The sequence below is a fragment of the Ambystoma mexicanum genome, chromosome 9 (genome assembly GCF_040938575.1).
Source record: "Ambystoma mexicanum isolate Mex_15411 chromosome 9, UKY_AmexF1_1, whole genome shotgun sequence".
Classification (NCBI taxonomy): Eukaryota; Metazoa; Chordata; class Amphibia; order Caudata; family Ambystomatidae; genus Ambystoma; species Ambystoma mexicanum.
The window spans coordinates 435,641,633-435,668,716 of record NC_090931.1 but is presented as its reverse complement, the minus strand read 5'-3'; the positions used below and the strand labels follow the sequence as shown (position 1 = coordinate 435,668,716).

At 44.8% G+C, this 27,084-nt stretch overlaps 1 protein-coding gene across 2 annotated transcripts in view; it reads left to right on the top strand.

The window, feature by feature from the left end:
• GAS2L2 (growth arrest specific 2 like 2) overlaps positions 1-27,084 on the top strand; it is a 255,990-nt gene that overhangs the window by 194,004 nt on the left and 34,902 nt on the right. For both annotated transcript variants that reach the window (XM_069614921.1, XM_069614922.1), the window contains exon 5: positions 6,519-6,807. In XM_069614921.1, coding sequence (XP_069471022.1) covers positions 6,519-6,807 — 289 coding nt within the window. The remainder of the gene's footprint in view (positions 1-6,518; positions 6,808-27,084) is intronic.

Below are 27,084 nucleotides of genomic sequence, written 5' to 3'. Positions count from 1 at the left end.
CACCGACCACAGCACTGATGAGCCCTTGCTATTCAGCCCCATGGGCCCAGTTGCCCACAACGCCCACCCTTCCCCAGTGTGAGGGAAATCGATGGCAGACTCAGCTAAATGGAACAACACCAGGATGCCTTGACAGCCCTGGTGCAGCAGAACCTCCAGTAGGTGCAGCTCATGCATGAGAGCGTCCAAGCTAGTGGACGCCGTAATGCCCATGCACTTGGCCGCTGTTCACATGCTATTGTACAGATGTCCAGGTGGGTACCGTAGGGGAACAGTGTAATGTCATCTATAGCCGAAAAGATGGCCATGTTCCTCAAGGCCTTCCTGGACCGATGGCCCACGGCACTCCCCCACGCACCACCCACAAGTACAACGCCTGCTAGTTCGGTGCAGAGCAGCCCAAGGTGGCGTTCATTGCGGCTGGCCCGCTCGGCACAAAGCTGCATGCCTAACCCAAAAAGGGGACGAAAATAGGCCATGAACACACATGTGCCCTGTCTGTGACTTGTTCAAGTCATCTTTGCCGAACATGGAGTTACATAGAGACAGTTAGGGGGAGTGTTAAATGTTAAATGTTAGAGATATTTGTGAACGTGCACCCTCACCAATGGCACTGGTTCCCAGGCACTCAGGCAGATCTGCAAACGAGAAGGTGGGATGTGTTAGTCAGGTGAAGAGGGAGTAGGATAGTGAGAGGAGTGGTGTTCTGTTGGCAGCTTCAACTCGGTATGCAATGGATGCTGAGTTTATGGTGCGAGTATCGGGGCAATGTCAGTCCTCGTGTGCTGTTGGTGTGGTTTATGTGTTGTAGCGGTGTGGTGAAGTGCATGCGGATTGCGGTGCGGGAGGTGGTTGTGTTAGTTTGAGTGAGATGAGTCTGTAAAAAGTTTAGAGTTTGGTTAGTAGGTTAAATGTTTTGCAGCTAATCACAGTATGGCTGAGTGCCTGGGTTTCGGGAATCCTGCCTGGTGCGGAAACGGCTAGACTTGAGAGACCTGCATAGTGGTGGAGAGGCCCAAGCCAGTTCGGGAGGGGGGAGTGTGGAGGGATAGTATTGCCAGTTATTTCGTTCCACATTTGTAAATATTTTAATATCACAAATTACAGTTGGTGTTGCATATAAATCATGACTTGACATTGCTTTTTCAATGTGAGTGATTTATTTACTGTGCACTGCCCAGTGCGCTAGCTGCCCTGTGCCACGTTTGTGTGTTAAGTGATCAGAAATAGTGGTGAATAAGTTCCTCTCGTGCAACACGGCCATCCATGCCATCACGGCGATGTGCAATTGGCAGTTCATCATCACTCACATCCTCCTCCGCCTCTGGTGGGTGCATGTCCATGTCAGGGGACAGTGGGATGTTGCGCATGATACACATGTTGTACAACAAGGCACAGGCAAGGACTATCTTTCCCACCTTCACAGGGCTGTACCTAAGTGCGCCCCCTGATCTGCTCAGGCAGTGGAACCTCGCCTTTAACATGCCATAGGTCTGTTCAATTGTACAACGAGTACAGATATGGACATGGTTATATCCCTGCTTGTGCTGGTTGTGTGGTTGCCTCACGGGGGTCATCAGCCATGGAATCAGTTCATAACCAGCATCACATGCACGGGAGCAATAGAAAGTGTAGAATGCCATACTTGTGCCCGAATCATGTTGGTTCAGTCTGTATTGTGTTCACTAAACAATGCAAAATTGCACATGCAACTTGCTGGTTATGTAGCAAATGTCCTATTTTGGGCAGTAGAATTGCGCATTGTCAGTGTGATGGGATGTCCATGCATTGTATGGGCCATTTTGAGTAGGAGCAGGGTGATGTCAGGGATATATGTCTTCAGTCATCAATGCAAATGTATTGACAAGTGCTAAATGCAATTGTGGCTTGTCCAGGTGTAATTGTGTGGGTGCCGTCACCAGGTGGCATTGTTTAACTGCCAGGAAAATAATCTTCAGACTGATACAGCCGGTGGGCCCGACATGGCAGACCCTGCTGGGTGCCGCAGACCTAGTAGGCATGGCTGACACGGGTAAGGACGTTCATCTGCGTTGATATGTGCTTCCAAATTTATGTGAACTCTGTACATGTCTGAAGGCGTACTTGCATTCTGAGGTACATGACGTGCTGCATAGGAGTGGTTGAACAACTGATTATTGCAAAATGATGGATGTTGACATATTCACTGAGAGATACCATACTTGGAATTTGAAGGATGGAGAAGACGATGACAGCCTGATGATTGACATGAAGCGAATACGCATTGTCAATATGCGTGTTGGGTGTGTGGTGTGCAGTCGCTTTGACATGGCCCATTTACAGCCACCATGACCTCTGACCCTTTCACTACAACACACACAAATGAGACTGATGTGTGTGTTATTATTGTGTTCAAATGCAATATTCCTATGATGGCCATGTGTCTCAATCATAGATATGTGTGGCTATCATTTCAATTTCAGGTGCACTTCAAACAGGCAGGGGACCTGGCTACTTGGTATGCGGGACACTAGTGGTATGTAAGTGGGGTGTTATGATGCATAAGTATTATCAGTCTGTGCATCAGGTGGTGTGGGCTCTGGTGATTGTGTTTGTGCTTGATTTTGTCACATTGGTGTGATGCATTCTGGTACATGGAGTGCTTTTGATATTGCTGTACGGATTTGATATTGCTATGCATGCACAGGATCAGTTTGGTCAATTGAGACATGCCTGGCAAGGCCTTGCACTCAGGCATGCTATTACTGTGTTGCACATTGCATGCACACATCCAATACTGAAAGGTGTTGCACATACCCCCAATTCAACAGTGCACATGCCCTGGTTTTTACACTGACCCAACAGCCAGGTACGCTATGATGTTTTCTGGCCTCCCCCCAATTCAACAGTGCACATGCCCTGGTAGTTTCACTCACCCGACAGCCAGTTACGTTCTCCACTGTGACGTGCCATGTACCATGGCAGCGTGGAGTTGTGCAGCACCATGGAGTCAAGTGTTGAACCAGGAAATCTGGTACAGCAGTGGGTGATGAGGTGGCGGGCATCACACAAAATCTGCACATTGAGTGAGTGGTAGAATTTTTTATTCTGGTACACTGCCTCAACATCTTGCCTGGCCACCAGCCCCACATCTGTACAGTCCAATGCACCTATCACATTGGGCATGGAAGGCGATTTTAGTGACATTGACCTGGTCAGCTGTCCTGGGTAGGTTGATGTGATCTGCAACATGATGCAGGAGTGCATCGATGACCGGAAACAGAACATGCGAGAAACAGGGTTATGATAGCCCATGCAGGTCACCAAAACTGTGTTGGTAGGTTCCCGTAGCTAGGAAGTGTAGCACAGACACTATCTTGAGCAAGGAAGGGATGGCTGTACGGATCTGTATCAGGCTGACCAGGTCATCATGGATCAGGTCCACTATGGAAGTGATGGTGTCCCTGTCTAGCCGGTACAGGGTGTGAATCTGGTTTTGGCTCAGGTTGAAGGGTGTGGCCCTTATCCGTGGTATTGGTGGCTGCCTATGGGCTGCAACCTGCTGGCCATTGTTGTTTTGCTGGGCCATCTTTCTCCTCAAGCGCCTCCGCCGCATCCTCTGCCTCCTCAAGTAGTAGGCCTGCATGAAGGGCCTCCAGCTCCAGTAATGCTACTGCTAGCATGGTAGTGTTGTAAGGGGTGTGAGGTGTGGGAGTGGTCTGTTTGTGCTTTTGCAGTGCTCATTGGGGCCACCTGTGCTGATTCTGGCCACCTGTGGCTTGTTTCTACACACCTGACTCTACGTAACGCCTAGTCCGCAATGCCCATGTTTCCAGTGCAATGCTCACATTGCTACCGGCATGTCCATGCTGGTGTTTCCGTGTGCATTGAGCTCAGAAAGTGTACTTACTAATGCCATGCCGGTGTCTCAGGCACGGCAGACGCATCTTGCTGCAGATTCCGGGCACGGTGTTGCCGGATACAGTGGGTCACTTGTGGTGACCGTGTTAGTGGCATCGCAACTCAGAGTATGCTGGACTGAAAAAAGGTGCCGGTACGAAGCGACCGGCACCACTATTTCCGGACCGGCATACCTGTAATGAGGCCTAATGTGTGCATAGTTCTGTTCGGTCTTGGCGAGTGCTCGATTAGCGAAGGCAATGGGGTATGTGTTGCCCTTCGAGTCAACCTGTGTTAGTACGGCCAACAGGGCTAGCATCCACTGGTTGTTCGGTGCTCTTTGTAACATCATACAAGACATATTTGCCTTCTTTGTGAGAGAGTCTTTGATTAGTTTGAACGCTGATCTTCTCATGGCGTCTCTTTTTTTGTAAGCGTCTTCAGTGGGGCTGCTACGGTGGGCAGGTCTGGGATGAATCTTGCACAGCAGGTCGCAATTCCCAGAAAACTCCTGACTTCCGATACCATGGTGGGAGCTTTAGCTATCTGAATGTCATCGACTTTCGCTGGGTCTGCTGATATGCCCTCTTTGTTGAAAACGTAGCCAAAGAACGCCAGTTTGTTCTTGGCGAATTTGCATTTTTCTGCATGCATAGGGTTTCCGGCTTCTTCTTGTCATTGTAGAACGGCACTGAGGCAAGCGTTATGTTCCTTTTGGGTCGTTCCGTAAATTAAGATGTTGTTGGTGGTGCCAGTCAGCCAGCCAGCCCCTGTAGTACCCTCCAGATCTCGTTCTGAAACACCTCGGCTGCAGTGGATATCCCAAAGTTGAGCCTGCAATATCTCTTGAGGCCAAGGTGTGAGGAGAAGGTTGTGATGTATCTGGTATCTGGATTCTCGTGCCAGGTGTATTTGATGGTAGCCTGATCGTAGGCCGAGTTTGCTGAAAACCATGGCACCGGTCAGGTCTACTATCAGTTCATCAATCATTGGTGTGATGTGTCATTCTCGGCTTATGGCGACATTTAATAGTCTCATATCGATACAAATGCGCACAGCATTTGGTTGTTTCGGCTTTTGGGTTACCACCATGGGTGATACCCATGGGGTGGGGCCGGATGTCTTCTCAATGATTCCTAGTTGTTCGAGTTTCTCTAGCTCTGCTTCAATGGCTCCCTTAGATGAAATGGGACCCGCTGGTGCCTTACTGCTCTTGGCACAATGGTCTGATTGATGTGCAGTCTCACAGTTCATCCTGTCAGGCATCCGATTCCCTGGAACAGCTTGCAGTGCGTTTTCCAGTAGTTTGCCAATCTCTGGGAGGTGGATGCTGAATGTGAAGTGTACAAGCTTGAGCTTCTCTGTGGTTTTGCAGCTCAACAGGGTCTCTATTCCAACAAGTAACGGCTTCTTGCATCGATATGAAAAGAGTTGCACCCTCTCGTCCTGAAGCTGTGGTGCTGGTTTCGGTTCCTTACATTTTGCTAGCGGCATCACATTCACTGTTGCCCCGGTGTCCATTACTACTTTTGTGGGGGTTTCATCGGCTACAACTAGGCAGGTAGGTCTGACGGTCTTCCTCTTGCCTGTGGATTTCTTGTTCCATTTGACAGCAGAAATCAGGTGCACTCATTTATTTTGACTCCTGGGTCGCCCTGGCTGCAGGTCCTGAGATGAGTCACTCCTGGAGGCATCTTCATCTTCACTTCCACTTGTTGCTTCTTGGTTTTCCACCACATCTCTAGCCTTCCCTCTGCTTCATCTGCCATTTGGGGCAACTGGGGTCCGTTTTGTGTCTTTTGTAGCTGAAGGGTTGAGGCAACCAACTGCAAAATGGTTCAGCCACTTGCATTTTTGTCACGTGGCACCTGGGGCTGGGCAGGGTTTGCCCTTGTGCCACACCCCCCACTCATTTGCATGTGTCTTGTCGTTTGCTGGGTGGCCATCGAGGTCTATCAGGGGTTTTCTTGCGCTCTGGCCGGGAGCTAATAGCTGCAATGTTCTCTTCTTCTTTCAGGGCATCTATGGGTAGCCAGGCTTGTTATGTCATCTGCTTTCCTGCATGCAGCCCATTGAATTCCAAACTCTCTGCCAATTACATTCTCTGCTCTAGTCACTTACTCATTTTACCCACCAGGTCACTCAATCCTTTTACTCATCCAACCAATTCTCTCCTGCCATTCGGTCATGCTCCAGTAACGCAGTCATCATCCTTTGGTGGCACTCAGTTTAAATGAATGTTAACATTTCTTTCCTTAGCACTGATGCTGTCCTCTCCTTCTTTGGGTCATTTCCTCCCTCTGATTTTCACTGCACTATTTCTCTGCATTGCTTCCTACAGCCCACCTTCCCAGGGACATCAAAATGTATTCTGTATTCCCTGATTCACAATCTGTCTGCCGATTCCAAATGATATTGTGCCACTTATTTTCATATGCACTGCTTAGCCAACAATTCCAGTACATATGTTTACTTTATGTAAGTTTGGGAATGTGTTCAAGGTATCCCTTATTGACACATGAGACACAAGTGCTTTGCAAACCAGTACAAATGCAATAGGACAAATAAAAACCTATTCACGGCTGACCGTTGCTGAAGGAACTTGAATTATAGCTAACATCTTCCTTTAATTTCCATAGCGCACAAGCAAGCAATGAAATTGGGTGGATCCCAGAAACAAACAGCCCCAGTACATGAGATCCGAACACGTTTGATGCCGAAGTCAGACAGTGGAAGCAAACTTCAGACGACTCTGATTGTGAGCCGATCACAGAGTCCTCTGCCGCCAGTGGATTGGAGTACATACAGTACTGGAATGCCTGGTTTGAAGACCCAGACTTTCTCTCCATCCCTGGAAGGAATTGAGAGGACTCCGGGACCACGGACAACCCAGGAGCCATCTGACATCAAGAGGGGCTCAACAATCAGGTAACTCACTAATTAGAATAACAGGGAAGATTAAAACGAACTGGGATCACCAAAAATTGCGTGAGAGGTGAAGGTTTGGGAAACGTGGTTATTTTAGGAGACATGAGAAAGCTTGGGGTGTGCAGATGTTAAAGGTTTGAGGATGCAGTCAATGGGACCCCATTCATTGCAAAATTGATGAGGTTGAAAAAGTATCTCCATTTATATAAAAAAAATAAAAAAAAAGAGAGAGAGAAGGGCACCAAGAGATGTCAAGTCATTACAATCTGGAACATGGATCAAGGTTTCGCAAATTGTTCCAAGATATGAGGGGTCAAGGGACTGCCAAGTATTACAAAAGAAGAGGAGCCAAGTGCTCTCCATACATTGCAAGAGACATAATAGGGGCCAGCGTGGCATCTCTTTGTAATAGAATAGAGGGGTATGGACACAAGCAATCTCAAATCTGTGGATGACTGAAGAGCAAGGTCAGTGGATCGTAATTCATTACAGGAGAGGTAGAGCAATTCATCTCCTCTATTATAACAAGGCTGAAGGGTCAACGGAATGTCCTTCATTACCAGAGAGGTGTGTGCTCAATGGATTTAATTCACTACAAGAGTGTCCGGAGGCAAGTGATCACTATTCATAACACGAACGAGGAGAGGACATGGGTCCCTGCTTTTTACAAGCAAGGAAATGGATGCATCTAAGTGTGTTCACCAGCTGTGAGATGTACTCTGCATCCAATACCTCATAATCTTTTGGGGGTACCTAATGTCCGTGGCAGTAGTAAACTGTCTGCACTTGCCATGTTACGGCCAAATAAGATTTCATATGGCGAGTATCCAGTTTCTGAATGTTGTCTGGATCATAATCCATATGGTACTAAAGGAAAATGTATGTCCCATTGGGCACCTTCTTCTTCCATTTGTTTGAACACTTCCTTTTTTAGCTCCTGGTTGAGTCATTCTACCATTCCTGCTGATTTGGGATGTTATTGCATGTGAAACTTCTGCTCGATCCTCAATTTGGCGCACAATGTCTGTGTAAACCACGTTGAGAAATGGCTGCTGTTATCAGACGTCATTTTCTATGGTAATCTACATTAGGCTACTTAATCCTTTATTAGCAAATCCACAGTCGTTTTTGCAGAGCACTTTTTGTGGGGAAAGCTTTGGCCATCAACTAAATGTGTCCACAATGTTTGTATGTAAACAATGTATGTATCTGTTACCCCTAATGTTTTTGGATGCCTCCATACATAAACCAAGTATATATGTTGCCATGGCTCAGTGCTCTTGGGTTCCTGTCGCAACAGGCCCATCTTCTCCTTGCTCATTTGGTCTCTTCTGAAGCACGTTACACATTTTGTGGTGTAAGCTTGCCAATCATCCATAGCTATCGGCCACTAAGCCATAGATGTCAGGCACTGGTACCCATTTTCTCATCGCTCATGCGTTCAATGACCGTGGGCCCACCTCATCACGTCTTTCCTTAGGGACATCGGTAGCATGATCACCCATGTGCCATGTCACTTGTACCACTATGATCCTGCCACTTCTGTTATGAAGTCGTGATGGTTTTTCTTATTGATATACTGAATCAGGTGTTTATCTTCACATTGTAGGTCAGCCAGTAGTTTATCCCTGTACTGCATCAGGTGTTCATCTTCTTGGTGGGAGCCAGCCAGTAGTTTATCCCTTTGGCCTTTTCATAGTGCTATTTTGCAGCTGTCCACCTGTTGCATATCTACGACATCTTGTTACTACAGTATTGCCATGAGCTCCATTCGTGCTGGCGGCGTGTAGTTCTTTATTGCTTGTTTTGCTGCTAAATCTGCCACATTGTTGCCTTCTGCCCATTTGTCTTTCTTTTTATGTGCTTTTGTCTTTACCACCCATATTCAAGGATGGTCTCAGGATAGGTCATCTATGCTCTTGCACTCATCCGTAAACTTAATGGCTGATCCATCCGTCCCTTTGACTTTCTGTCCTCTTCACCAGTGGAGGTAGATTGTTAGTCTTTTGAAATCCGAGTCCACCACTATTGTCATTTGGTAATTTCAGTTTTTGTATTTCTGCCAAGCATAGCAATATAGATTGTAGTTTGCCATATTGTGCATTTTCTCCATCAAATACAGCAGTATTATACTGCTGCTGACGACCTCTTTAATATATTACAGCGGCAGAGGCGCGTAGTTAGCTATTTAAATAAGTTGAGCTTCCATCACAGTAAAATAAGGGCCCCCGACTGTCCGTTTCTGGTGCACATTCCCTGAATACGTTGTGTAAGGTGTTAACTGTTTCAACCCTACATTCGTGCACCTCATCCATTAATATTTCTTCCACTAGCATTGTACTCCCTTCTTCCGCAAAGTGTAGCGTAATCGTTGTTAGTAGAGTTATCCATTTCCCTATCCTCTGCGCACTGACATTTCCCTGCTACATCTTTGAAGATGGGAGCATTTCCAACAGTTTAAGGTTGCTCTTTCCAATGCATGCATCCACTCCTGTACTGTATCGAAATGTGTTTGCAGCCCAGTACAGCGTGCATAGCTGACACTCACATTTTTAGTATTTTAGTTCTGTTGGTTTGTAGTTTTGTGAGTTTACATGCTACTAGGTGGTGTATGTCCCCGTACTTATGTGTCTAAAGTGGTACCTGCATGCTTTCAGACACAACTGGTCATATGCAGTTTTGTAGATCAGGGTTTGGGTTTACCAGGATGGGTGCTCCATTTAGTAAACCTTTTAATTTCTCAAATGCTTCTGTATGTTCCTCTGTCCAGTCAAACTTCTCTTTTATCAATAGTTCATACAAAACGGTGGCATATTCAGCAAACTATGGTATAAAGTTTCTTGAGAATCCCAGTATGTCTATCGCTCTGTGCAAAGCTGTGTGGTCTGTGGGCAACAACATGCAATTTATCAACTGTATCCTGTCCTTACATATTCTTTCCCCTTTTCCCGAAGTTCTTACGCCTAGAAAAGTTACTTCCGACTGGCATAGTTGCGCTTTGTGACCATTCAGTTTGAGCCCTCCCTACTGTAACAAATGTATTACTTTTGCTGGATGTTGGGTTTGTGGATCATCGTTTTCACTGCATATCAGTACATCATCAACATTTTGTATGACATTGGCCTGACACCTGATGTTGTATAATATGCGCTTAATTGCCTTGTGAAAAATGGTTGGGCGGTCCTTGAGACCTTGTGGCAAGACATTACACACGTATGCTATGCCGCCTGCTACAAAGGCCGTTAGCTCTCTGGGCTGTGTTGCAAGTGGCAGTGAGTAGAAATCATGTATGTCATGTCTAATGCGCGGCAAATGTGCATCCCTGTCTGTGTTTTTGCCATCATCTCTGCAGATGAGGCTACAAGCTGTGACCTAGGTTCTAAATATTTATTTATTATCCTGTAATCAATTGTTAGGCAGAATGATTTATCCTGTTCTCTTACAGCCCATACCGGGGACACGAGGGTATGCAATCTGCATGTTCGCTAATGGCGTTACTTCCTTTGAGGGCCGTTATTATCACTTAAATAGGCTCCACTGGATCTGGGGGTAACCCTGTATGGTTTTATCCACTGGGGTGTCATTTTCAAATGTAGAAGCACACATTAGGTGGTCCTGCCAAATTCTGATTTGTTCTGTGACCATATATCCAGGAAACTGCCCTACCATTCTGTTAGCACCCCAGTTGTTTGTGTCGTAATATGTAGTCATAATATGTATGTAAATGTCATAATATGTATGTAAATGTTTGTAGTTGCTGTTAGTACAGCATGGGCATAACATGTAGGATGCCTTCATTGAGCTGTAATCAGAGATATCTATGTGCCAAGTCTACTGGCGCGCCATGCTGAAATAGTATGTCGATGCCCATATCATCTTCCTGGCCTCCCGTGGCACACTGATGTAATTCCTAAATTCTGTTTGTGTAGGGTCATCATTACTACTTTTATTGGAGAAGTTAGTGGATGACCTCCTAACCCTTGCATTTTTGCTTTTCTTGTGTACAGTGTCTCGTTAAAAGTAGCTGTTGTCAGAGTTAGTGCCGCCCCACTGTCTATTAGTATGGGCGCTTCATGTGTGACTCCACCAGCTGAAAAAGAGCCCTCTGCAGTCATGCGACCCCACCTGTCCTGTTGTAGGGGTATTACTGCAGCGTTTAACCCTGCTGGTTTGTCCCTATCCTAGCATATATTTCCTGTCCCTATATCTTCTTTTACTGCTTCGACCGGGGTCGCTCCTGATTGAAGTACTTGTTCCTGGAATCTGTCCGCCTTTTCTTTTATATCCTTTCATTCCTGTTGTTGTTCTCAGTAGCTCACCCATGGGCGCACATCTCCAACCGCATTTTGATACTTTTTTGCTCCTGTTTTAATGTCGTACAGTACCTTTCCTGTCATACCTCATCCTCTTCCCTACCTCCTCTTCCTCACCCACTGAAATAACTGGAGTCCTCACTGTAGCGCTCCTTGTCGTATTCTGTACTTCATACTGGGAACAGTGGTTCACAGATTGGCTCCTCCATGTATTTGCCCTCTGACCATTGCTTACACTCTCTAACAGATCTCACCTTCCCTACTGATAGCCATCCATTATCGCCTGCATTTAGTATGCGTGCCCAAAGCTGCTCGCTCTCCAATTTCTCCTCAGTATCCACTTTTCCATCTACTACCTTTGTTACCTCATCTTGCAGTGACTGCCATATCATTGCCTTTTCTTCATGTCCCTTGCCCTTCATAAGGGTCTGCTCCAACATGTCTGCAAAATCCGAGAGGCTTTGGTCCCTGCTTCTTTGTATCATGTGTATCAGCTTTGGCAGTGCCAGTACCCTATGGTGTTTCTTTAATACTGCCATTATGGGTTCCAACTGTACCCTCCACCTTTTCCATTCGTCTGATTTATTGTTCACCAAATGTCCCTATGCTATATCTGAGAACCCTGGGATGCTGAGGCGGTTAGGGCCACACACCGACTTAAGCATTAAAATCTGTTTGAACAGTGCGAGTCTAATATTTTAGATGTGGAGTGCAGTACTGTCAACAATTCCATATGTGACGTCTCAGGATAGCGAGGCATTTCTTTCAGTAAGGCTGTCGTTTTGATAATATCCTGTGGTTTTGCTTGTTTCTTCCACTCTCTCTTGCCCCTGGAGTTCCCATTTTCTTCCATTCCCTGTAGTATCTCTCTTATCCGATGCCCTGCATCAAGTAGTTAATTCTTTGTGTTGAGTGTCATCTCCCGGTCTTTGTGTGCCATGTGGTGTAGTTTGTCCCACTTCTGTAGAGTCTCCTGTAGTTTGTCAAACTCCTTTTTATTCAGGGTGTTGCCTTCCAAACTCACAAGTTGTTTGTCGTCTCGAAGTTCCTGTACTCTCAGTGTGTGTAGTCGGGTGGTCCTCTGGAACATACTACCTTCCACTGTTTACAATACTATCTGACCCATTTTGTTATATGGTGGCAGTCTCCCATATTCTTCACTGCATTGTGTCTTAATCAGTAAAACGGGGTACATCCAATCTTCACTATCTGGGTTCTGCTGTCTGTCAAAGTGTGGCCAGCTGGTGGCCAGTGCAAGGGTAAGTGCAGACACCAGGTGTCAAGTGCTGGTAGGGGCTGTAGGGGTAGATAGACAGTCCCCGAGTGCAAGGGTTGCCAGGGGGGCAGTGCATGTGTGCAACTGGCGGGGAGGGGAGGGGACCTGGGTCCGAGATCAGAGGGTAGCCATGTAACCAGTGCAATTTCAGATTCAGCCAGGAGATCAGCAGAGGAGGGGAGAAAGCAGAAGCAAAGAGGAAGGTCTTGAGGTGCTTCCGGAACCGGAGATGGTTCTCCTCAAGTTTCACAGAGGCAGGGAGGCTGTTCCAGAAGGAGGCCCCAGCAGAAGAAAGAGATCTACCACCAACTCGCTGCTTGGAGAAGCGACTAACCCTGAGGGAGTTGGAGGCGGATGAGCGAAGAGCTCGAGAAGAAGATATTTATGAAGGTATTGGGGTCCTAAGCCCCAGAAGGCCTTGTGCACAATGCATAGGGTTTTGAAGTTAATCCTCGCCTCCACTAGGAGCCAATGCAGATATTTCAGTCCCAGAGAGATACGATCCCTGGGGTTGAGGCCAAGGACAAGTCTTGCACTCCTTTTTTGGATAAGTTGCAGAGGGTGGAGAGTAGAGGCAGGCAGATTTAGAAAGAGGCTGTTGAAGACATTTGCATACACTGAGTGTTTGCCATCTGTTTAACCCATGTGTTTTGATCCCTAATGTCACACAGTAGTCTGTTCTGTAGTTCAGTACTATACGTCTATTCCTTTGACACCCGATACATTTTCACTATTCATGCAATGTATAAGTGTATCTTGTCTTTTTCATTGTATTTCTTTGTATTCGTGTATAACATTTCCTGTAGTGTCTTCAATACTCAGGGGGTTTGTCTATGTTGTACCATCTACATATGCCTCTTTTACTTCTCAAATACTCCCCAATCAAGTTATTTACCTCTTCTTCTCGCCGGGTCAGTGGACAGGCGACCTCTACTTTAAACAGCCCCTTTGTTCAACCCTGCCACATTATACCAGAATTTCGAGACTATACTTTCAATATGTGACTGTACAGCATTTACCCCACACTCTTCTAGTGCTCTGACTGGGCCGCATTCACTTTTTAGTGTTCTGACCCGATCGTGACTCTGTTGTCCACTCAACCCTATACCTTTGAAGGTACTCTGAGGCAGTAACCCTAATAGGCGGTACTTCTGTTATGCCCCAGATTCCTTAGGAGTCTGGTGTCTCCCTCATCCGTCGTGCAAGCCGAGCATGTGTACCAGGTATAGTGAACAAATAGTTTTCACTTACCTCGATATCCATCAGAGTCTCACACGAGTAAAGGGATCTCCTGGGTTTCCGCACCAAATGATACCCATTTGTCCTGCTCCCCACCACTGGATCGTGCACCCAGACACCAAAATAAGACACTGGAGACAGGAAGTAGAAGAATAATCGTGTAATGAAAGCAGAAGCCAACACTAGAGAGGAGCGCGTCTACCCTTCTCAGTGAGGCATACATCCTTATATACAGGAGGAGTGTCTATCCCAGTCTCCACCAATCATAACGCGCATGTCTACATATGGACATATTCTGGCCGACTGAGCCCTCATATCGTGTGATAGGCACAGCCTTGTCCATGAGGTTTCCTTTGTCTCAGATCGTCTGTGTGTCATGCCATTAGTCACATAGGCTACATACTTCTCAGATGGCGCTCCCCAGTCCATCATCAGCCTCAGGTAAAAAACAGAAAACTAATGTAGAGTCCCCTATCTGCCCAGTCTATTGGCCTAAAAACCCAACAGTCTTTCCAAGACCCTGAACTCCTCAGCCATTAGCATCCGTAGGGGCGGGGGAGTGGAATAATACAATTTCCACCATCTAATGACACGTTCACAGAGGTAAAAGGAGACCCAAGGCCCACCCGGACACTGGGGAAAATGTGGCATCCTGTTCACGAGCCCTGAAGAGTTTTGCGGCTACAGGCCCCCCTCTGCCCATTTACGCAACAACCCCTACGATGATCAGGAGTTTGCTCCAAGCCACATTGAGAGACATGACATTTATAATGTAAGACCAGCACTTCTGAAAAAGCCAGCTGAGACACTGCAGCAGAGGACAGGCTTTTGTAAGGAGGAAAATACTTTGAACAAGAGGGTTTCCAGCCTGCATCTGCATTGGGTCTCCACAAACCAGAAGTTTGAATGTTAGGATGGTGGCGCAGGTTCCAAATTTGGAGAATAATGACAACCTGACAACGTCTATGCAAGCCAAGCATCCAATCACAAGAGACAACGAAACAGTGCTGGGAGACCTAAACTCCAAATGACTGAGTGAATTTTTGATCGCTTGCAGGTGGACCCCAAGAAAGAAAGAGAGGAGGGCTGACAGATCAAGGTCCTCCAGAAAACCGGAGTTGCTTATTTATTGTATTCTATTGAGTTTCTCACTATATTTTCTATTGACCCCATTGCCGTGACTGGGGCCATACGTTAGAAGTTAAATATCACTGAAATGTTTTAAAACAGCAAGTCAGAGTGGAGTACGTGAGGCCATTGATGAGTGAATGATTGTGATGTGTGCACTGAACCAATGGTCTTTAAACTGTAGAGCTGGCTGCCAAAGAGGGCCAGAAAGATGTCCAGGGGGCACAAGGCACTTTAAATATGGATTAATTATGGTAACTATAACATACAAAAATAACTATTTATACAAAGCTGTGGGAGCCCCTCTACCAAAAACGAACACAGCTAAATAACCTGTTCTATGGGTAGGTTACCACTCAGAAGGGTCTACAACCATGGTTTAGCTCACTGCGCCTTTCACAGAGGAGAAATATCATTTGCATATCATTCTGGTCCCACCCACAAGGGCGGTCCAGCACTGAAATGCTAGGCAATTCTCCTCTGAACAAGAGTACCATCAGCAACCCCAGACACGTGTTTCGGCTTTGTTGGGGCACCCCAGTAAGGTGAAGCTGTGGCTCTCAAAGCACATTGATAAAGGTGCCATGCCTGAATTACTCAGGGTTACAGGGTGAAACCCCAAGACCCTAAAGATTTATACAAAGGTCTGGGAGTCCCGCAAATGACAAACATAGCCAAATAACCTGTTCTATGGATAGGTTCCCACCCAGGAGGGTCTACAACCATGTTTTTTGCTCACTGCACCTTTTACAGAGGAGAAATACCCATGTTAGTCTGATCCCAACTATTAGGGCAGTCCTGCGATGAAACGCTACGCAATGGAATGGGAATTCCATAGAATAGGTTATTTGAACCATGTTCGTTCCTCGTAGAGGGGCTCCCACACTCTTGATACAATTTTAAAACGCAGTGTTTCGCCCTAAGTAACCCGGGGTAATCCAGACGTGGAGCCTTTGCAAATGTATATCTGTTCTCCGTGAACGGTCAGTTAGCTAAAACATGGTGGTTGTAGACCACCTTAGTGAAAGAAATTCCATAGTGCAGGTTATTTGAGCCACGTTCGTACTCACTAGAGAAAATATAGGTTGGTGGGTTGTGCCAGAAACAATCTGTTTACTCAAGGAGAGCTCAGTGTAAAAAATGTTCTTCAGTGAATGTAGTAAATGCGTGACAGAAGAAGAAAACTTTGGATGTAACCCCAGTGAGGAGCATTATCCAAAGCTATTGGTCAATTTTCACAGTTCAATTCATCATTAATTGCGATAATTTTACAAAATAGGATTACAACTATTCGTAACTTTGACTGATAGATTAAGAGAGAGACAGAGAGAGAGAGAGAGAGAGAGTGTGTGTGTGTGTGTGTGTGTGTGTGTGCGCGCGCGCACACTAAAAAGAGTGCCCATTAATTGTGCACACATTTTCACAGTTTAAAATACTGAAATACTTAAAGCCTCATTAAGATTTTGGCGGAATTTCGAAAAATATGATGGGTTGGACGTAATGGACTGGTATTTAAAGAAATAATCCATGCAGTATTTATGAAAATCTACATCCATTCATTTTCAATTATTTTTTACATGCATTTGTATTCTCATTTAAAGGGAATGGCATTGGATTATATGCAGTAGCAGTACATACATTACATATGCAAAAGGGTCATACCTGACCTGTAAACCCCTTTGCATGTCTCCATGCAGAAAAAACATTTTTTAAAAACTATGGGGAATTTATAATTGTTGTCTTCACCTCTTGGGTAGAGGTAAACATTGAAGGCGTTTTAGGAGGCGGTTCAACTCATAATCAGACGGCATTTACCCCATGTAATATTCCAAGGAGTACTAGATGTACTTAATGCCCTGCACCTCTTCATTTGGCAGGCTGTGAAAACAGACAGTTTTTGGAAATGTGGCCTCTTAAACTTACCTCCAAACTCATAAGGAGGAACTGAGTCATGAAATAAAATGTAACGAGAGGATGGTATGCCACTGGTTCCTTTGGAAATACTGCCAAACTCAAATATCATGGCCGCGTGCTGTAACAGGAAGTGACTGTGTGATTTAGTGTCATGCGCACCCTACAGTTATTTCCTATTTTGGAGTCCCGTAGAACTTAACACGTATTTTATTTTCCAGCACACATTAAAAGTTTCAATTTTGAAACTCTAAATTTGGCAGTGCGGTACAAGTGGGGGTAATCCTGTTACTGCCACTTTTTTACTGTGCTGCCAAACTCTAAAGGAGTAGTATGTATAGTATTAGCAGTCCCTCTCAAGTTTTAGACATTTAGGCTAGACAGGTCAACAGGTTATTACAATTCCCCTAAGTAGAGTAGATGATTCGGTGCCACATTCTGAAGGTAAATGTTTGGTTTAGTGTAAGAGAGATATGGTACTCCAGAGTCATAATATTTTAGTTGGTTTCCTTAGGCTACGTAGTTTTGGTTTCTAAGCCACTAAGTGATGCTATATATTGGAGTTTTAGGATCACCATTAGGCTTGGTCCATAGTTTTCCTTTCAGTACAATCTAGTGAGGATACATCATTTTGCCTCGTATGTGACCCTTTAGGGCCACCACTAGTTTTGGCTCATGAGGGTCACTTTAGCGCCAGAGAGAGCCAAGGATATTTTACGGATCTATGAGATGTAGCATGAGTGGAATTGCTTAGTGCAAGGGCGAGGCACTCCCCTCTATAGGCAGTGTTCCTTCAGAAACCCAGATAGCCTCCCTGGTCCCTCAACATGTGACCTTTTAGAACGTCTTCCCAGTAAAAGGAGTTCCCTTTAGTTGGAAGGATTTGCCAATGCGTGTTCACACATGGAATGGAAATGCCTGAAATCGTGATAATCTGGGCCAAATACGTATGGCTTTTTAATGAAACAACCACTGCAAACTCAATGAAGATTCTCTCGGATTATCTGCTGGAAGGTTTTTAGACACCTAGAAGATCAGTAGAAGATGTGTAAGTTCCTGTGGTCAAATGAGAAAAGGGATGTTTTGGAAGTTTAAACAACTGAAACAGAAACCTAAATATATTTGGCTGGATAACAGGGCAATCTTGTTCAGATTATGCTATGATGACCTGCATGCATTGGCCTGAGTAAATGCAGGGAATGGGTGCTTTGATATACTTTATCATAATATGGGAGTGATTGGTTTTTTTCTTGGTCATATTTTCATAGTCCATAAATATTGGTATCAGTACTGAATGTTTTTGTTTTAGATGTTAGGTTGCACCGTAAATGCTGTCTAGAAGACACAACTATTGGCATGGGAAGTGAAGAAAGGAGAAAGATGGGTTACGAGGAGGACAAGGTTTATGGGTGTTGTATAGATTTTAACCCGCCCATTCATCCCGCATTTTCATTCTAGTCCCTATGGCCATTCCCACACACTACCCGCCCATCCCTGCCCCAAACGTACCCTCTGGGGACTCTGAATCACCTCTGTGTTTTTAAGCCAATGGCAAATGGTATTTCTAAGAACACCAATGAAAGGTAATGACTTAATGGCATCTATAAACCAGCTCCCCTTTTGCCACTTGATTTATAAGCAGTATAGGCGTCTTTACATCTGTTCCTTGCACTGAATTCGTGTTAAAGCAAGCATTGACAAAGCCAACAGTTTTGGCTCTTGTATAGGTATTAGATCATAATTTGACAGGCACTACCGTAATATACCCTGGCTAACAACAGTTACCAGCTGTTGCCATCAAATACCCAGGTAGTATCTTTATGGAAGTACCTGGAAAATGGCTACACAAAAACTAAAACGGTTGGCTTTGCCAGCAGTGGTTTCTTTTCTTTTGTGCGTTTGTATGAACGTCAGCAACTGCTTTGTCAGTACATTCTGGGATTATAGCAAACACACCTAGCGCAGATCAGATTCAGGATTTCATAACCAAGGTACTTTGATGCGGAACACTTTTTGAGCCACTGGATGCATAGCACAAAAAGTGACGGACATACATGGGAAAAGGCTGGTGTAAATGCCCAAACACTGATAGGGATGGCATGCAGCAAGATGCCCCTGATCCCCTGGGGCATCGGTGGGGGCAGCAAGCGGGTACATTAGCAATAGCTCCTTTTTGGGCAAGGGAAAGGTGGGTGGTTTTCTTTACGTTCCGGCTGTCAAAGCAATTCAGGCAAATAACACGCGTCCCCATCCTTATGAGAATGCCATATGTTGCGTGTGCACCGCCTGGCCACATACCTCCTAAGCATCATTTTACCCCAAAGCACTGGCTAGCACTGCTAGCCTCCCCTCCTTCATTCGCCTCTGTTAACGCTTCCACTTGCAAATGAAAATCTCATGCAGGTGTACAGCAAGTAGTGCTTTGAAGACGGAGGAGGGAAGCACTGTGGAGAGCTTAACTCTGCTGTGGGGCCTTGATAATGGGGCAGAGCAGAACATGAATGCCTCGACACATTATGCCTTGTTTTTATTCCTTCCATTCCTGCCCTGGTCCATGGAAAATTACCCCAGGTCTGTTTTGAAAAGGTAACGCTTGAAACACATTTGATATTCTGTCAGTCAGTCAATACGTGTATTCGGCAAAAAAACAAAACATTAAGTACAAAACTGATATTCACAAATAGTGGGGGGCTCCGTTTTTTGGCATCCCGGTCTATTTTTGTTTCAGTCTGACCCGGAGGGCGTGGGCTACAACGTGGCCACACGCTTGGTGTCTGTTTAATAAGATGCATTGCGTGTGAATGTCTGATGGTCACATGTTATTGTCACAAGTGTACGTTCCACTCTCTACCCAGACCGTGTCCCCGGTACCTCCTGCCTCGTCCCCTCGCTGTGGGCGAGAGCAGAGCAGTGATTCCGAAGGAAATAAATGGGTACGGCAGGCCCAAGCAGACTATAAATTGCTTCACACCAATTGCTCAGGCTGCCACAGTTCCCACTCCAGCTGACAGAGTCCTTTGTGCAAGCATACAGCTCGGCCTCGTTACCATGGAAACCCTGCAAGACCCCTCAGTGACAAAAAAAAGAAATGAGCACAATTATTTTGCTGGAGCCAAATTCCTTGATTATATAGTGTTAGGAATGGCATAGCACGAATGCCAGTGCTGCCAGCCATCCGCCTTCAGGGTGAGAGAAGCAGACACATCCTCTGGGTAGGTCAGAAACGCGGCTTATTTTCTTCTGAATCTAATCCACACATAAACCTTTTGATCAAGGCTTTACACTTATGTACAAAAAAAAAAAGGTTTGCAACTAACCTTCAGCTTCCAAGCAGCTCATCATGCAGATTAAAGTCTCAAAGAAGCATGTGGCACCAGGCGTCTTTTTCAATACAAAGAATTAAGGCTTCCAAGGTTTCAGTTCTTCAGACATGTTCAAATACCCTTTACTAAATGTGATTTTATTCAGTAGTATTTAAATAACGTTGACTTCATAAATTAATTATTTAATTTGCGAACTTGGTTATACTGGAGTGGGTGTAACTTGCGCAAGCATTAGGTGCCATGTAAAAGTAAGACATTTCTACATTTCTCGATAAGAAAGTGAAAATATGTTCACATAGTTTAGCTTTCTCTTTGTTGTGTTAAATAGGATAATTCAGACAAAAAAAAGCTTCTCCCAGAGAGAAAGTGTCATGTTAACAATATTATTACCAGGAAATTGCATAGTTGTTTCCCTGTTTGCCTTTGAATACAGATTGCAGTCAATTTTAGTAGTTAATGACCCTGAACATTCTGGTTGGCTGAGAGGAGGTCAATAACAACCTCCATGTGGTAATTTGCTTTAGGTTCTCCCTGAAAGCTCCTCAGCTCAAACGCCCATGACCCTTCTCACCTAACTACCTCATGAGGAAGCTCGATCTTATTTAAAGTGGAGGTAAATGGGATTGTGGATTAACACAGATAAAAACATTGAGCAGTGCAAATACCCCATAATTTACATTAATCAATAATTAAAAAGTTAGTAAAGTGAGACAACATTAAAGTGAAATCTGTTCATGGTAGGCTTTGCCCCAGGGTTACTCCTGAATTCCAACACATCCCATTGGAGTAAAATAACTCTACCCTCAAAAGTGTTGTGAAAAAGGCTGATCAAAATAAACCTGAACAGGCCAAGACCATTCTGTGTGAAATTCCTGAATGTTAAAGGATAGATTGTTAAACATTTTAAGGGGAAAAAGTGAAATCCCTAAAAATATATTTGATATTAATTACATTATTACTACAAAAATTTGAACATTAAAATAGAATTATTTTAAAACATTTTTGAACAAAACAGCCATTTACATGTTTTTTAACCACCTAATGGTTCACCTAATTCCTGCCAAGCTTATGTCTACACTGAGTCAATTTATTTTTCTATCAGACCTTCATAAATGGAGGAGAATTCTAGGCTAGTTGGGTTGACTTATTAATTTTTGAATCAGTTTGAATGCCGAGGAACAAAAAACTGACTGTGGAATCCAGCCTATGAAGGTCACCCTTCTCCCGAGCCCTTTTCAGCGGGTCCCCACCGGATCCCCTCTGCGGCACACCCCTGTCTACTTCCTCGTCCACTTACCTTCTGCTGTCACTGTCTGCTTCAGTTCTGAACCTTATGTGCATCACGTTTCTTGCTCCACAGCCTGCAGACCATAAATGGATCCTTTATTATTGAACAGATATGAAGTGAAGAGGGGATTGCAACAAAGTTCCCTGCTTGGTTTTGAGACCTGGCAGTGCGGTGACCGTAGGGCCTGGACCACCTCGGGCCCTCCCCAGGCTTCAGGATAGTGGCCCCAGAAGAACTGCACTGTGGCCTCATCGCTTAGCTGGGGCCAGTTACATGGAGAATATATCTCCCATAATGCCCCAGGAACCGAGTCAGAAATTACAACTCCTAACCTCCGTAGCCATACTCGCTGCCCAGACAGATTCCCTGGAGGATGGCCCTAGAGAAAATAACATACTTGTGATTTCAAACACAATCCAGGTCAAAATGAGCAAAGGATTAACTGAATATATGTACTACTACTACACAGTCCCCCCACAGAACCAATGGGGCAGACAGGGGACCGCCTTTTAGGGAATCAAGAAGTATTGGTACAGCAAAGCTGGCAGCACATGCATGATCTGCTCATCTCGTGCGGGTACACAGTCTGCTCTGAAATTTGTGAAGAAAGGACCAACCAACCCATACCTATGCCATCAGACTAAACAGGAACAGGGTGTTGTGAACTCTAAGATGGTGGCCGCAGTTCCTAAGGCTATGGTCCAGCATTCACTGAAGACCCACCCGGGCCCAGTAAACTACAACTCCCAAGCCTCCTACCCCAAGTCACCACACCTGACTTCCTTTACCCTAAAGAAAGGCTAGAAGGAGGGACTAAGGCACCTTATAAGCCAAGCTCTCAGTCAGTCAGTGTGGGAGTTAGGGGGATGGCGGCTGGTGGCTGGTGCGGAAGCAGGAAGAATGCGTTTGGAGAGAGCTAGAGGGTCCCTGGAGTAGAATACAGAAAGGAAGAGGTAGGAGGCAACAGCTGGAGAGCACCCTGGTGGATAAGTAGGTGGTAGGTCCCTTGGTGAGGATAAGTAGGTGGTAGGTAAAGTTACATTGTAAACATCAAGAAGTGTTAAAAAGGCTGAGGAATATGTATTTCTGGAGGTGGTGATATATAAACGAGGAGACTGAAGGTTTGTTGTTGGAGCAGATTAGAGAATTTCAGGAGAAGGTGGGAGAATTTAAGGAGGGGGTTGGCAGAGTTAAGGAGAACGTCTGGTGATTGTTGGAAGAAGTTGAAAGAGGAGGCTGGGCAAAGCAGGAGGACGACATTGGAGACTTGGCGGAGGGGTAAGCGATGTGTTAAAGGAGGTGGCTAGAGGATGGATTTAGGAGAGTATCATTAAAGAAATCCAGTATAGACATGAGGAAGGTGAGGTTCAGAGGAGTGAAGAGGAGATGGAAACTGAAGAGGGCGACGAGGCAGGAAGAGGTGGACAGTGGTTGAGGAAGAAGACAAACCTTGAGGAGAGTGATAACGAGTTTGTGAGGGAACTGATACGAGAAATAGAACATGGCAAGATTACACAAGTAATCGGAGGAGATAGCTAGGATGTTGAGGCAGAGAGTGGTACAGGGGTGGGTTAACAAGAACGAAGAAGAGAAGGTTGTTTGGGAGTTTGAGGAGGCGAGTGCTGTGTTTATAGAGTAGGTGGTTGATGATGAGCTAGAGGAGGAAACAGCCAGAGGAGTTAGATATTGGAAGGCAAAAGAAGAGACGAAGATCAGGAGGTGAAAGGAGCTTGAGAGAAAGAACAACGAGATTAGATGGATAAAAGAGCTGGAACCAGAGACAATTCAAATCAATCAGAAGGAGACGGTAGGAGAGGGTTCTGGCCGCCCTTTCCCTATCACCGCTCTAGGATAATTTCACTCCTCTGCGCTTCACCCCTAGGCCCTAATGATGGGGAAAGGGTAACCAGAACCAGGAAAAGCTTGGCCACCCCATTAGGGAGGCCAGGATCCTCAGAAGGCCTTCAACTCAACCTTTGGCCGGCCCTCACTCCATGAGTAGCTGCAAAGCTCCTTTCAAGTGGCTCAGAAATAAATGTTTGGACTTTACCTAAGTAGGCTTTGGAACCCCTTTAAACGTGCACTGGGCAGACCCAATGAGATACCAGAACAGTTGAAACCCCAACGACAGAGGATACTGATTTGGGAAATGAAGCCTGCAGAATGGGGTCCTGATGAACGTTTGGGAAAATGTGTTGTTACCTTTAACCATGCTGTTAGTTGTTTTGGCCCAAATCCCAAATAAACCTTTGCTGTACTTTAAGTTTGAGTCTAGTTGCTAGTTGAAGCATGACAGGATTCATTATTTTGGATATCATGTTTTGAAATATACGTTGGTAAACACAAATAAGCTAGATATGACACATTGAAAAGTGCAGACAGCCTCTCGTTGTTGGTGAACCACAGTGCCATGGCATGCTCGTCATCTCCCTTATAAAGTTACTGGTCAAAGAAAATGTTTTGATGGACCGTGGTGTTCTTAAGGGAAAGTGTCTGGTGAAACTGGTTCAAGATATCTCTAATGGCAAGTAAGCAGAGCTGTTATCTCACACAATCAAATCAACATTTGACCACAACCATTTTGGGACTGTCCATGAGCATCTGCTTTCTGGATGAAAACATTCACTAGGGGGAACATGTCTCTGGGATCTTACTCTATTCACTTAAGCCATCCAATCCTTCTATATGGACTGCTCACTGGGGGCGGTTGAGTGGGTACAAAGAAACTGCTTTTAAGTTCAATATTGGTAGATAAACAGGTTATTCTGGAGCTTTGGAAAACCCCAGTAACCTGAAGATTGTCTAATGGACATGAATACCATCGATAGCTCTGAGAAGTTCCAGTTCACTCATAGGAAATCTCTTGGAGCTATGAGCAAACGTGCCAACTTTTTCTTGAGAGTCATGTGTGACCCCATCCCTAACGTGGGCTTAAGCAGTCGACGAGTATCTTGCCTGTTGTGTCAAGCATGTCTCGCCCTCCCCAGTCATCCCTGGATCCTCGGAGTATCTTTCCATCCCAGACCATCTCACCACTCCCTTAATGTTCCCTCCCAGTATTCTTATTGTCATGTGGTGGTAAACAGCAGGGATGATAATAACCAAGAGATTGCTCATATTATTCAACTTTGATGCTAAACATTGTACTCTAGATAGAGAACCTTTGGCATACTCTTTTTGGATGCACTCTACACCTTGCAAAGTATGTTTGTCATTGCTCTGTTGCTCATATGTAAGTATGAGCAGTCTAATAAATGCGTGGAATTAAATATAGACTAATGACTCTTGTGACTCTAATGATAAAAGTCTGTTTAAAAATCTCCAGAATTGCTGGGGAAAGGCTGAACGCCTCTTAACAGGAAGGAGCTCTTGTTAATTTTGACATGTATGAAATTAGTATCGAGTGGCTAAAACTCTGAGAAAATACAAGAGAAATAGTTTTAAAAAAGAATGGGACCTCAGAATGTGAACCTCCGTTCTTTCACGAATTGTGAACCAATGGACAACCATCAAACCCATAGATCACATTTCAACAAATGTATGTTCAAGGAACAAGGCAGCATTCTGAACAATTTGCGGCTTGCACAATCTCAGGGTTGAGAGTCCATCGTAAAAAGAGTTATGAAGTAATCTGGGGTGCCTGAAAAAAATAATAGTAATATAGTGCATAGTTTGCAAGGAGTAACCAAACAGCTAATATGTCTTAGAAAGCCATGAATCACAAACCAGCTGAGGTAACAGCGTTAATCGGAGTAGAGTCTGAGAGCCTGATTACTAGCTTGGTGGTAATATGGACAATCTACATTACTGTTCCCTTATCCGTTACACATGCAGTATTGTCAAGGGTAGTCATGATTTCAGGTCATGCAGATCTTGTGTTAGTGCCCATTTTGGAGTCCTTGGTACTCCATTGGAAACATGCAGTATTACGGCATGAGTAATTCCACATGACGTAGTTCTTTTGTGTGCAGGAAAGTGGAATGAGAGAGTTTTGGCTCTGAAACTTGTAGCTTGGCAGAGCAGTTAAACACTCAGTATTCAGAAACCGTGTGCTTCACCACTACCGCCAAATGTATAATCCAGCCCATAGACGTACTTAATCTTCACCTCTTTTTTTGCTCTGTTATTGCATGGGTTGCCTGTGGAGTCGGTAATCTTGGCAATTATTTTGTTGAGACTGACCGCTGGTACTTACCAAGACCAGCTTTCATATTGAGATATATAATCAGAGTTTACTGCTGTGCATCCCATTTATGTCCATTCCCACATCATAAATTCCCAACAATGTCAAGATGCAGCATCTTCACGCTAAGCTTCCGGATGGTTCTGTGTGTGCTTGCACACTGCCTTACATACTTTAATAGTAGAAACTGTGTAAACAAATGAACATGTGATTTCATGTTTTTTGTATGATTATATATTTTCAAGAGTAAAAATGAACATGTGTTTCGCATTATCCAATCCTTCCTCGGGACTTGAATTCACACAAACATTTCTTCAGGAACTTTCTCCAGCAAGAGTCTATGGTAGCCATAACTGAGCTCTAGTGAGCCTAAGTGGCGCATGCCCGGATTGATCCTTACGGACCTACTGGACCAACAGAACATTCATTGTATTCTCCTGAGCCTAAAGTAGACTCCAGCTCAAATGTAAACACTAATGGGGGCACTTATGAGATTCTCTGATGACAGACAATGTTCATTTAAGTGTACATAGCCCTTATACTGGTAGTTAGATATGTTCAAAAACATAAACCACCTGATTGTGAACTCAGTTCCATGAACATATCATATTATGTTAAATATTTTACCTGGCTCATGTACATCCACATCTCACGTGAAGCCCGATTTCATTCAATGTTTAAATTCTAGTTGACCTGAGTATTGCGGATTCCAAGATTCTGAAAATCTACAACACCCCTATAGAGTTGTACTGCAACGAATAGTGAACCCAACACCAAGAAAAGGTTGGGCAAATTTGCGAAAAGCAATTCATGGCTTTTTGCAACACAATGAGCAGTCCTGATGGAGCATTTTGGGGATATTTGAGTCAAATGGTACATTTTTAAAGCCCACTGGTCGAGTAATATCTGTTGAAACAACCAGCTACACAAATCACTGAGGGTCCGATTTTGATGATGGCACTGGATTCTACTTTAAGAGTACTGTGTCACCATCAAAGTTTGTCACAACTACAAGAAGAAGGCATGCTTATTTTTGAATGATGAAGAAAGAAGTGGTTTGTGTGGTGCAGGTAGAGCAGAAACACAACATGGTGAAGAACCATGTTTTTCACCGCTTTATTTCCTTTTTTTTTTACTTTGCATGGGCAGCGCAAACCACTTATTGTAGCCCATCCAAAAAGAACCGCTAATGTGTGCGGATGAAGAAGCAGGGTTAATGGTGTAGTCATTGCCTTGGGATGGTATTACCCTAAGGAGGTCCCAAGTCTCAATTTAGCAGAAGGGTGGGGGACCTTGTTGTTCTCTGCCTGAAGTACTCCGGCAGGCAAAAAATTGAGAACAAACCCTTTTCCTTTTGCCTACGTACCCTCTGGCAACCACATCGATGTCCCTTTGACCACTGCCCTACCAAGATGTGGCAAGTCATTAAATTAGCCTTTTTCTAGTGTGAATATCTGTCACATTTTGAACAGTATCCCAGCATCAAAATACCCTGGGTACCTGTGCTAGAAATGGTTTTCATGAACACCAGAGACTGTTGACAGTGCAGTTTCTAGTGTTCACACAAATGTTCGCAAAAAGTAAAAAAGTACCTGTAGCACCACCGTGCAAGAGAA